Source organism: Galeopterus variegatus, unplaced genomic scaffold (assembly GCF_000696425.1).
Source record: "Galeopterus variegatus unplaced genomic scaffold, G_variegatus-3.0.2 Scaffold2618, whole genome shotgun sequence".
In the NCBI taxonomy this organism is placed as follows: Eukaryota; Metazoa; Chordata; class Mammalia; order Dermoptera; family Cynocephalidae; genus Galeopterus; species Galeopterus variegatus.
In genome coordinates, this window is record NW_007728729.1 from 170,446 (window position 1) to 182,367 (window position 11,922).

The 11,922-nt window shown below is 57.2% G+C and overlaps 1 protein-coding gene across 1 annotated transcript in view; it reads left to right on the forward strand.

Moving 5' to 3' along the window:
- The window catches only part of EXOC7 (exocyst complex component 7), a 45,177-nt gene that overhangs the window by 32,680 nt on the left and 575 nt on the right, over nucleotides 1-11,922 (forward strand). Inside the window, exons 8-21 of the mRNA XM_008582463.1 lie at nucleotides 938-1,105; nucleotides 4,242-4,334; nucleotides 5,247-5,315; nucleotides 6,347-6,492; nucleotides 6,785-6,937; nucleotides 7,296-7,394; nucleotides 7,776-7,838; nucleotides 8,181-8,247; nucleotides 9,770-9,835; nucleotides 10,114-10,234; nucleotides 10,482-10,577; nucleotides 11,310-11,373; nucleotides 11,612-11,653; nucleotides 11,762-11,895. Coding sequence (XP_008580685.1) covers nucleotides 938-1,105; nucleotides 4,242-4,334; nucleotides 5,247-5,315; nucleotides 6,347-6,492; nucleotides 6,785-6,937; nucleotides 7,296-7,394; nucleotides 7,776-7,838; nucleotides 8,181-8,247; nucleotides 9,770-9,835; nucleotides 10,114-10,234; nucleotides 10,482-10,577; nucleotides 11,310-11,373; nucleotides 11,612-11,653; nucleotides 11,762-11,895 — 1,381 coding nt within the window. The remainder of the gene's footprint in view (nucleotides 1-937; nucleotides 1,106-4,241; nucleotides 4,335-5,246; nucleotides 5,316-6,346; nucleotides 6,493-6,784; nucleotides 6,938-7,295; nucleotides 7,395-7,775; nucleotides 7,839-8,180; nucleotides 8,248-9,769; nucleotides 9,836-10,113; nucleotides 10,235-10,481; nucleotides 10,578-11,309; nucleotides 11,374-11,611; nucleotides 11,654-11,761; nucleotides 11,896-11,922) is intronic.

The following is an 11,922-nucleotide window of genomic DNA, read 5'->3' on the forward strand; positions in this document are numbered from 1 at the left end:
CTTCCCAGGCGGCGCACTCTCCAGTGCGCCACCGGGCCGGCCCAAAAAAAAAAAGAACAATTCTAACAATATACGGTAGTAAAAGTTAAGTGAGCGTGCTCTCTCTCTTTCAAAATATCTTACTGTGTGGGCCGGCCCGGTGGCGCACTGCTACAGTGCGCCGCTTGGGAAGCGTGGCGGCGCTCCCACCGAGGGTTCGGATCCCACATACAGACCGGCCGCTCACTGGCTGAGCGAGGAGCGGGGACACCGAGGGTTGCGATCCCATTGCCGGTCCTGTCCGGTACGGGCGCAACACTGAGGGTTGCGATCTGTAGCCGGTCACGAAAAAAGACAAAAAAAAAAAATATATATATCTTACTGTGCTATACTCACCCCTCTTCTTGTTGACCCCGGGTAACTGAAGCCGCAGAGAACGGAGCAGGTAAGGAGGGACTCCATATAAGTGTCTGGACGTATTTGTAACCTTGCCATCGCCTGCTCCTCGCTGGGTAGATAGGGCCAATCAACAGACTCATCGACAGTTCTGTGGCTTTTTGTTCTTCATTAATTTTATTTACTTTTGCTGTTTGATAGGGCTACCACATCCTCTAATTTTTTAAAAATTTGCCTTATATTGATGGTGGATGATATGATGTGTTTTTTCATTCTCTGACGTTTATTGTCTTTTTGACTCCTATAAATTGGTCACATTCTTTGTCCAAGTTAAATCTGGATGTTAATTTTATATATATGTATATATATTTTTTAATTTACCATTTAAAACTTTAATTGCCAGTTCCATTGGGGAGTGGTTTTCTCTTTCAAGACTTTGCTTGATTTGGGCCCAGGCCACGTGGGTGGCAGGTCCTGGAAAGGGCCTGTCATGTAAACGTAGCGGGCCACTACTGCCCAGGGCCCCTATCCGCCACGCCTCTGCCTCTCTGTCTCTTCTCAGACTTCATGAATGTCTACTACCAGATTCGCTCCAGCCAGCTGGACCGCTCCATCAAGGGCCTGAAGGAGCATTTCCGGAAGAGCAGTTCTTCCTCTGGGGTTCCCTACTCCCCTGCCATCCCCAACAAGAGGAAAGACACACCCACCAAGAAGCCAGTCAAGCGGCCAGGTGAGCCCCCATCCTGGCCCATCTGAGCAACAGCCAGAAGGCTGCCTGGGACCTGAATTGCTGTTATCTACCTTAGGGTTAGCAGTTTCAGACCCCTCCAGAGCTTGTCTCCATGGTAACCCTGACTGTAGGTGCACAGGACGGAAAGCAGATGTCTACGTGCCAAGCAAGGCACCCATAGAGTGAGCCGCTTCCTTCTACCCAGCAAAGTCTAGGGGTCACATAATGTCTTTGCAGGTGGTCACAGACATGCTCAGTTATCTCTCCTGAGGCAGGGTGACAGGGGCCACCACCAGGGCAGAGCCACTTGCTGGGCCCCTTCCCCTCATTCCGTTTTCCTGTCAGGAGGCCAGGCACGCTGCTGCAGCCAAGGCAGTAGGATGGGAGAAGGGGCAGTCACGCCAGCCTGCACCTTCCAGAAAGCCAGGGTGACTTGAAGTGATAGGTCACTGAGGAGTAGATGAGGGAGAGTTTACACTTTCAGACTGTCCTCTCGGAACAACTTAAACTGGCTCTGGGGATGCAGTGCAAAGTCAGGGCCCTGTGGAAAAGTCAGGGAAGAGGCATCGTGCCAAGAGAGACCCAGCTGGGGGTTGTTGGGGTCCTGGTGAACAGCTCACTGTCTGTCTGTTCTTTCTCATCATCATGTCCCCTGTAGTCTGTGTTCCAGGTAAACAGTGTGTCTGTGTGTCACAGATGTTGCCCTTGGCTCCAGGAGCGGCTGAGATGTTCCAGGGTTGGGGGCTGCTGAGGTAGTCTGGGGAGAGAGAGCCGCGGAAGCCAGGGGCCCCTCCCACCCTGACCAGCCCCCCACCCAGCTGCTGCTTCAAGCACGTGCCTGAGGCGTGGCCTGTGGGACCTGCCTCTTGTGACAAAAGGCTTTGAGTAGAACTTACATCCTTCATTTCCCCAGTCCCTACCTGCCTGTGCCCCTCAGAGGGCCAGGTGTCTGTTTACGCTTGACAAGAGCACTGCTCCTCCTCAGGCCTAGGGTTTGGAGTGATGGCAGAGCGGAGGGCACAGTAAGGAGAGTGTTAGGAGCTGGGCCTGGTGGCCCAGCAGGACGTGCGCTGCCTTCTCCCCACATGGGTGTCCTGGCTGCCCTCCTAGAAAACCTGCTGCAAACAGGGACTCTGCTAACCAGCCTGCTGGGCTGCGGCTGCCTGCTTGGCAGAACATCCCGTCTCTGCCTCCTGTGTGTTGGGAGGGCTGTCTCCTGAGGCTGCAAGGCTGCCTGGGCCTCAGCCGGTCTATGCTCGCTTCCTCTTCTGCCTTGCTCTCTGACAGGCCCATGGAGGCCCCGGATCCCTTCCGTCTCTGCCTCCTGTGTGTTGGGAGGGCTGTCTCCTGAGGCTGCAAGGCTGCCTGGGCCTTAGCCGGTCTATGCTCGCTTCCTCTTCTGCCTTGCTCTCTGACAGGCCCATGGAGGCCCCGGATCCCTTTTTGCGCTGCCCCAATAGTGCTTGCTGGCCGTGCAGGGACCTGGCCTTTCGGGGAGGAGAGATCTGATCTCAGGGCGCTCACAGTGGATTGAATCAGTTTGTGGCTCAAAGCACAAGAGGAAAGCTTTGGCTTTGAGGGTCCCTGTGGTTTCTGTGGGGTTTCAAGAGTTGTCAAAAGCTGGTGGGCTCAGAACTGATGTCAGGGACTCAGTAATCAGGCCCCTGGGGGGTCAGTTCCACCCTGAGGAGAGGATCAGGAAGGTCTTGGTCTCACCTGGTGGGTTTGGTGGCTACCTGATGAGTATCCCTGATTCACATCCATGCCAGGGTGCAGGTGAGGCTCCTGTTGGACTGATGGGCTGGCTGCTCCTGCCAGTCACAGGGCAGGAATCTGATTTGCTCATGAGCAAGGCCCGCTCACTGAAGGGGGAGAACACAGGGAGACAGATGTGAGCTGGGCCCGTGGAACGCAGCTATTAGTAGCTAATCGTGGTGTGGTGCAGACAGAGTGAGATGAGCTGCCCAGACCCCGCCCCTTCCTTCCCCAGCCTTCTGGGGAGCTGCCAGGACATAGCAGCCTGGCTATGTTCAGATACATGGGGGGGTGGGGAGGGGGGAGGGGAGGCTTCAGGAAGAGGGACCAGAGTTAATCTCATGAGTGCCTCCTCCCCCCAGAACATTCTGTTAACAAGATAGCTGTGCTTGTCCACTTCAAGTGCTATTTTGTTTGCCCACATTTTCTGCCCTGAAATATCTCATCCCCGCAGAGGAGGCTCACCCAGGAGGCTATGCGTGCAACAGTCTTGTTTTTATTATTTTCACTTGTGATACTAACTGTGATTTTTTCCCCCCCATGCCAAGAACATATGCCCTCTCCTGCTCTCCCTCCAGGCTCTCTATGTGGTAGGCTATGCGTGCAACAGTCTTGTTTTTATTATTTTCACTTGTGATACTAACTGTGATTTTTCCCCCCCCATGCCAAGAACATATGCCCTCTCCTGCTCTCCCTCCAGGCTCTCTATGTGGCGGCTTCTGTTAACCCCTTCTCGGCCTTCGGATTTTTTCCATTCGCTTTGGTGGTTTGGGGAACTCCTTTGGTGTGTGAGGCCAGGCTGCCTCTGGGACTCCAAGCCTCCCATCTTGGCACAGCTCTCCCAGGAAGCTCAGTCCCATTTCACCAACTCCCGCATTCTGCTGCTTGTTGACTTAAGTCCCAACATTGAGCATGCTTACAGAACTCAGCCTGGAGTTTGGGGCTGGGCTGTGGGCCTGCTGGCTTCGGTGCCAGCCTGGCCATGCCCTCTGGGTGTGTGAGCTTCGTCACTAGCTCCTCCACCTATTCTGATTAAAGTGCCACGCAGTAGTGTTTTTATTTTTGACTTCTCCTGGTGGATATCTGTCCATCTTACCTCCATCACCCTCTACACTTCCTGAAGCGAGCCCAGATGTAGAACAATGAGGGTCAGTAGCAGAATCAAGAGCTCCATTTGGAGTACAAGATGTTTGCTTTCCTGCGTCCCTGTCCTCATGGTCTTTGGTGGTCCTGGGGAAGGGCCTGCCAGGAGAGATGGTAGAGGCGCATGCTCACTGTTGAGGCTGGGTGGGGGTCTGGGGGCAGGTGGAGGGCCGCTGCTGTTTTCTCTCACTCGTTTCCTAGGTCTTCTTATCTCCTCTCTGTGTGGCTCTGGTGACAGGGACGATCCGTAAGGCTCAGAACCTTCTGAAACAGTATTCCCAGCATGGTCTAGATGGGAAAAAGGGGGGCTCTAACCTCATTCCTCTGGAAGGTAATCACCCCGTGTTCCCCTCCCGTCCCTCTTCCTCCACTGTGTGTCACTCACTTGGCAGGGCAGAGCCTCCCCCAGGAGGGCCTTGGGAAACTCTGAGAGGGGAGCAGGGTGGGAGTGGCAAGTCCCTGATGCCACTCAGGCTTCAGCAGGTGCAGGGACGTGTGTCATGGCCCTCGGCCTGGTCTTGTCTGGCTGATGGCAGCTCTGCCCTCCCTGAGGCTTCCCCTTCTCCCCTCCCTGTCTCTGTCCTCGTCTCCCGTGTGAATTCAGAGAAAGTTCTTTGTCTTGGGGCAGCCCTTTCACGCTCAGACCAGCAGTGGCAGGATCAACTTGGCTGAGGCCTCCTGGCCACCCCTCTCTTTAGAAAGGGGAGTATGTGTGGCAAGGGGCTGGGCCACCTGCAGGCTATGTCCCTCCTTACTTACCTCTTGTCTGAGAAGGGACAGTCAGGTCAGCTACCCTGGTGGGCCTGGCCCTCCTTCAAATGAATCACCCTGGGTAACAAGAAATGGCTGTCTCCATTCACTCGGCAGTGACATTTCTCTAACTGGGTCTCTCCCCAAATACGGTGAGGTGGGGAAACCCCTGGGGCTGAGCATCAGACCCCCCACTACAAAATCTCCCCAGACCCTCACGGGCTTTCCCGGCTTTCTCTCGACCTCCATGCCTGGGGAAACAGGTAGCCAAGGACTCTCCTGGGAATTCACTGCAAGTCAGGCTTGAAACGGCTGTTCCCAAGGTGGTTTAAGGCAGAGGAGGAGCTCAGAGCCCTCCCCAATGCCCCCTTCCCTACACCCTACCTCATATCCCCATCCTGGAAATCAAGGGCTTCTTCCCCGAACCTGAGGGGCAGCCCACCTGGCCCCTGGATAAACGCTGCTTGTGTTTGTGCGGCCGACGTCTTGCTAGGTCACGAGCATGATTTCCGAGTTAAGCACCTGTCCGAGGCCCTGAACGACAAGCACGGGCCGCTGGCTGGTGAGTACCGCAGCCCAGCCCAAGGGCAGCCGCTGACACTGTTTTTGCAGCGGTCCTGGATGGCCTGCTCCTGCCTGGCCCAGCTGGGCTCACTCTGCTCTGAGGATGGGCCAGGTCTACTCGCCTCTCTCTCTCCAGTCTCTCTCTTTTGGGCACTAGGTCTCCTTGCCTCTCTCCAGATGGGAGTGCATGCCTGGCTCTCAGGGCCTGGCCCAAGGGGAGAAAGAAGTTGCTGCTGCCCGGAAGGCAGGCAGAGAGGGAAGGCGGCTCCCTCGAGGGCAGGGAGCCCTGACATCTGACGCCTGCAGCGAGTCCAAGGCTCTGCCTCTTGGAGCCCATCCCTTGGCACATAGGACCAGGCTATTGTGCTACTGGTTTTACGTGCAGGCGCCTCTGCCCCAACCTCCAGTAGTGGGATCCAGTCTCCTCCTAGGGCAGCTGACAGCCAAGGAGCCCTTCCTTTCTGGGGCACACTTACCTCTTCTCAAATGTTGATCCCATGCCAGCTAGCCTCAGGCTGTAGCCCATCGCCCTCTTACACGTTCCAGAAGGCCTGCCTGGGCTGTTAATTGCCTTCATAGGCCCAGCATTTTCTCGGGTGACCACAACTCACCTCCTTGAGGTGGGCATGGCTACCTGCCCATCCTGGGCTGCCCTCTTTCAGGTACAATTCAGAATCCTCAGTCCTGGGGTCAGACATGCCTTATCCAGGAAGTAGATTTAGGGAATCTTCCCTCCTCATCCTTTTATCCCTCTCTCTGACACCTCTAGTATCTGATGCTCTGGGGACATAAATACTGTCCATGCAGAGTTGAAAATGAAACCAGGACAAAGGCTAGACTCAGCTCCTGTTTTGCCCCTCAAATCCGGTTGAGCCTGCAGGAGTCTTTGCAGCTTTCTGCCCGAACAGTCTGCTTCTTCCCCATCTGCTGCCGGTCTGGGTGACAGGCCGGGAGCTGGGGAGACCCACGCCCCCACAGGGAGAGTGGCTGCCCCGGACCAGAAGCTCAAGGGCACTGCTGTCCCCCCAGGGAGAGATGACATGCTGGACGTGGAGACCGACGCCTACATTCACTGCGTCAGTGCCTTTGTCAAGCTGGCCCAGAGCGAGTACCAGCTGCTGACCGACATCATCCCTGAGCACCATCAGAAAAAAACCTTTGACTCCTTGATCCAGGTCCTGCCCTGCCCCACCCCAGGGGCTCTGCCCAGCCAGCCCCAGCAAGAGCTGTCACTGCAGAATCTTGAGTGTGGGGCAGGCCTATTGTCTGAAGCCCTTAACTCCAGCTACCACCTCCACCTCATGCCCTGGGGACCTGTCCCGGGTGGCCCCTCAGTACCTCCCCATCACCCCTCTCCCTGCCACTGCACGCTGGCTTCCTCCCACAGTGCACCAAGTGCACACACCATCCCTGGGAACCAGCTCTCAGCATTCTGCCCCTCCCTGAGGCATCCCCTGCCCCTCTCAGGATGCGCTGGATGGGCTGATGCTGGAGGGAGAGAACATCGTGGCTGCTGCCCGCAAGGCCATCATCCGCCACGACTTCTCCACGGTGCTCACCGTCTTCCCCATCCTGCGGCACCTCAAACAGACCAAACCTGAGTTTGACCAGGTGCTCCAGGTGTGTGGACAGGGAGGCCCTTGGGGACACAGGCAGGAGGAACCCTGTCGCCCAGCGTGGCCTCCCTCCCTGCTCCCTGGGAGAACCCATTTCTACACCCCCACACCTCTGCTCTGAGGGTGAACAGAGGCAGCTTCTGCAGGCCCTGGGCAGGTCAAGATGCTCACAGGGGGATTGAAGGAGAGCTGGAGGCTCCCATGTGCCAGAGAGTCAGTCCCCTGGGGCGAGGGGCAGTGGAGCAGCTGGGAGCAGCTGGGCTGCAGGCATAGCCTGCTGGGGAGGGCCGAGGCTGGGCTCTGGGTCCTGGGCCCTGCACTCTGGGCTCTGGCTGGGGCGCAGCGTGTGCTTCCTGCCTCAGGGCACGGCCGCCAGCACCAAGAACAAGCTGCCTGGCCTCATCACCTCCATGGAGACCATTGGAGCCAAAGCGCTGGAGGACTTTGCGGACAACATCAAGGTGCCTGTCTTCCTTCCCTCCATGCCTACCAGGCTTAGCCGCGGGGCCGAAGACGAGAGCCATCTGTCACTAGGCTCTGGGAACCCCTTCAGAGCACAGGCCTCCAGGAGGGGTGGGTCTGCTGTGTTGGGAAGCTGACTGCGCTGCTGGTCTCCTGCGATACCCACGTGCCTCCCTTTCCTCCCCCGGGGCTGCAGAGCCCTCTGAGGCCCAAAGCTCTTGTCTCACCTTTGGTCCTGTCTTGCTCAGCCTTTGTGCCAGAGGGGCATCCTAACACCACCTGTCAGGAGGTGGCGCCATGAGCAGGCCAACTGGGCGTGGGGTGGGCCCAGGGCCACTGTGGGAGCCATTGCAGGGAAACAGAGGCTGTTTTTTCCACAGAATGACCCGGACAAGGAGTACAACATGCCCAAGGACGGCACCGTGCACGAGCTCACAAGCAACGTAGGTGCTGCCAGGGACACCTGGGGAGGGAAGGGAGGAGACACAAGGGGCTCCAGGCCAGGCACCAGGCATCAGTACCTGCAAAGGGTCCAGAGCCACTCGTGCCTTCATGGACAGTCACTGATGGCAGGATGGATGGGGAGTGCTTAGTGTTTCCAGCAGACAGAGCCTCCTCAGCAGGCCAGAGCCCAGAGGAAGAAATACACAGTTTCCAGCCACCTTTTCACTGGGCAGATTGCTGGCCCTGGGCTTGCCCCAGTTGGTTAGACAGGTGCATTGTGGGAGGCAATCAGACTGGGTCCTGCCACTTGGCCTTCCTGGACCTGTTTCCTCCCCACCCAGGCCATCCTCTTCCTGCAGCAGCTTCTGGACTTCCAGGAAACAGCAGGTGCCATGCTGGCCTCCCAAGGTACTTGGCACATTTGAGCTGGGCTGCCTGCCCATGCCCCACTCCTCCCTGAAGACGTGGGGTAGGCCTCCCAGGAAGCCCTGACCACCTCTGGGTGAGGGAAAGGGCTCAGTGAGGAGACCTCCTCCAGTCTGTAGGGTGAGATTGAGATGTGGCCTGGGGAGGGGCCCTGAGGCTGTGGGGCCATCTGGGCTGAGCATCGGGAGAGCAAGGTCTGCCTGCACCTTTTGTGACTGGACCCCGGCCCCTCCTTCGGCTCCTCCAACCATCCTCGCTCTGTGAGTGGCACTGGCTGGTTTGAAGGTGCCCTTTCTGCCCCTGCTCCTCCCACATTTCTCCACTGCCTCTCGTGTCTCCCTGTTCTCCTGATGTGTCTCACACAGCTGACCTTTCAGTGGGTGGCATCTCTGGGCCAGCTGGGTGTCCTCCTGCTGGCCACTACCCTGGGACTGGAGCTTGGGAGGTTGACATGTAAGGAGAACACATTTTTGGGTCATTCCAAGCACTGAGGTCCCCAAGGCCCTCCCTTCATCCCTCATTTTGGGGGCAGGAGCAAAGGGCAACCCCTGGCCTGTGGCTCTCCAGATCTCCACCTTCCAGTGTGTTTTCTGGTCTTCTGCGGGTTCCACTGGGTGTGTCCTGCTGTCTGCTCTGGCTGTCCTGGGGAGGGGTCTGCTTGACTTGGGCTGACACATCTGTTTCTAACCCGTTTTTGTACTTTGCATCTTTCTCCCTCCTTTTTCTCTGCCTCCGTTCCCTCTGTGTGCACTGCCTTTCACTCCGTAGTTCTTGGGGACACATACAATATTCCTTTAGACCCCCGAGGTAAGCAGTGCGGCCCTGCAGCCCCACCTTCCCCCTCCGCAGCCCCTTGGGGGACATGGTTCCCTGGGGACTGACTCTCAGGACCTGTTGGGGATCAGGGATCAGCAGGGACATGAGTTCTTCCAGGGGGCTCTCTTTACTCTCTCAGCTCCCTTTCTGGCCACTTCCCATCTCTGAGCTTGTCCAGGCAGCACCCTGCTGGGTCCAGCACCCTGAACACACCCTCAAGTCTGGCCTGGCCCCTCCCCCATGCCTACCTCTCCCCGCTAGGCCTCTCACTCTGTGCAGCAGCGGGTCCCCTCTGTTCAGAAGGGCTTGGTAGAGGGGGTGTGGGAAGTATGTGGAGAAGGTGGAGAGGCTGTGGAAGCCCATTCTAAGACTTTGCTGTTGGCAGATAGGAAAAGTGGGCTTTATAGATACCACCTAGCATGGGTCGGGGACTGGGGAAGGGCGCTGGTGTTCCACTCCTGTCCTGCAGCCTTCCTGCTGACACAGGCAGCTTCTTAACCATGCCACCCCAAGATCAGTGCTTGCTGCGACAGGGGGCAGCCCTGCAGCTCAGCAGGCACCCAGCTCTGCCTGAGGAAGCCCAGAGCCTCTCCCAGCACTTCCTCAGGCTGCTCCTTGGGCTGGGGGAAGGACCTTCAAGGTCTTGGCTGCTGCCACCGCCGTTGCAATGATAGGACTTCTCTCACAGAGACCAGTTCTTCAGCCACCAGCTACAACTCCGAGTTCAGCAAGCGACTGCTAAGCACCTATATCTGTGAGTGTTCTCTTGAGCAGAACCTGCGTCCCCTGCCTTTTCTCTTCCTTCTCCCGCTGTTCCTGGGTCCCTCTCCTGAGCCCCACCTGACCTTTGGAATTGCAATCTACCCCCTAGTTCAGGGACCACAGGGAATTGGGCCAGGGCTCCTAAGGCCCCAGGAGTGTGGAGTCAGGAGGATCAGGGAGTAATGGATAGGAGTCAGTTAGTGGGTCCCGGGATTGGGTCATTTTGGTCAGACTGCCATGGTGGGCATGGCCCCATCTTTCCCTGTGCAGGTAAAGTCCTGGGCAACCTGCAGTTGAACTTGCTGAGCAAGTCCAAGGTGTATGAGGACCCAGCCCTGAGCGCCATCTTCCTGCACAACAACTACAACTACATCCTCAAGTCGCTGGAGAAGTAAGTGGCCTGTGCAGCCGTGCCAGGCTCTGCCCTCCCAGGGCTGGTTGTGCCCTCCGCACTGCACACAGGCGGGGAGGAGGGTGCTGTGTTCTTCAGTCCCAGGACCTAGGGAGGGATGAGTGCTGCCACCGTAGAGCTCCTGAAGATCGGGGGTGGGATGGGAGGGTCCTCCTGGTGTTGCTGCTGAGGCCCGCAGCTCCGGGCCTGGGAGCCAACTCTGTCCTTTCTCCCCTACCCCACCCAGGTCTGAGCTGATCCAGCTGGTGGCTGTGACCCAGAAGACTGCCGAGCGCTCCTACCGGGAGCACATTGAGCAACAGATCCAGACCTACCAACGCAGGTGAGAGGCTGGCCCGCCCCTGCTCCTGCGTGGGCCCCACTGTCTCAGCCCTGTCTCCCACCCGTGCCCACCACTCACTCTGCCTTCTCAGACCCTCTGGATGCTGGGCCCAGCTGAAGAGGGGTCACCCTTGGGGAACGGCTGCCCTGCGGACCCCAATCCTTCACTTGTTTTTTAATCAAATTCATGGGGTGGAGAGAGAAGCCCCTGCCCCTAGCACTCCTGCCCCCTAGGGGCCACTATGGCTAGCCTGTTCGGAGGGTGGCCTACCACGTGTCGGCAGGCTAAGAATAACAGAAGCACTGCGGAAGACATGCGAAATGTTCAGCCCAAGAGAAGAGCAGGGTTGCAGGAGCTCTTGAACTTGGCTGAGCCCCTCTCCAGTGCCCTCTCTGCTCTTCCAGTCCTCATTTCTTCCCTTTCAGTGTGTTTCCCTCTTCCTTCCCGTTTCTCTGTGCTCTGCCCCCGCCTTTCTTTCTCATCTGCTTCTCCATCTTAATTTGTCCTGATACCGACCTGAGGTGTACTTGATAGTATTTGTTCAGTTTATTGACCACCTCGTGTTTCCTGTCCTTCTTTTTCAAAGTGAGCAGCTTAAACATTTTCTGTTTCCAAGGAAAAAATCTCAGTTGTTTTGCTTAGTTGTGACCCAGATCGATTCCTACCACTCCCCCCACCCCCCAAGCGAGGCTGTCTCTCCTCTGCCCTCACGTTTCTCCCCGTGTCTGGCAGTTGGTTAAAGGTGACCGATTACATCGCAGAGAAGAATCTACCTGTGTTCCAACCGGGAGTCAAGGTGGGCTGAAGGCGTGGGTTGGGAGGGGGTGTCTAGCAGATGGGATACTTTTTGTTGCATCTCTGGGGAAAAAATGGACAAACATCTCTTGGGGATCAGAGAGCAAAGGATGCACATGGCCATCAGTGCAGCGGGAAAGAGGACTCGGCCCCCGTCCGAGGTGTATGGGGAAGGAGCGGGGGCAGGGTGGCTCTGCTCTGAGGAAAGCTTTTTCTGTCATCTCTCCTGGCTCCCCCAGCTCCGGGACAAGGAGCGACAGATGATCAAGGAGCGTTTTAAGGTGAGTTGGGGTCCTCTCCCCTCCACTGCTTGCTGCTGCTGTTGTGGTGACACAGACGCAAAGCATTTGTGTCTGGATCCTCTCTCTTTCCACCTTTCTGGTGGCCAGGGCTTCAATGATGGCCTTGAAGAACTATGCAAGATCCAGAAGGCCTGGGCTATTCCAGACACAGAGCAGAGGGACAAGATTCGCCAGGCTCAGAAGAACATTGTCAAGGAGACCTATGGGGCCTTTCTGCACAGGTGAGCCCTCCTCCCCCACCCCCTCCG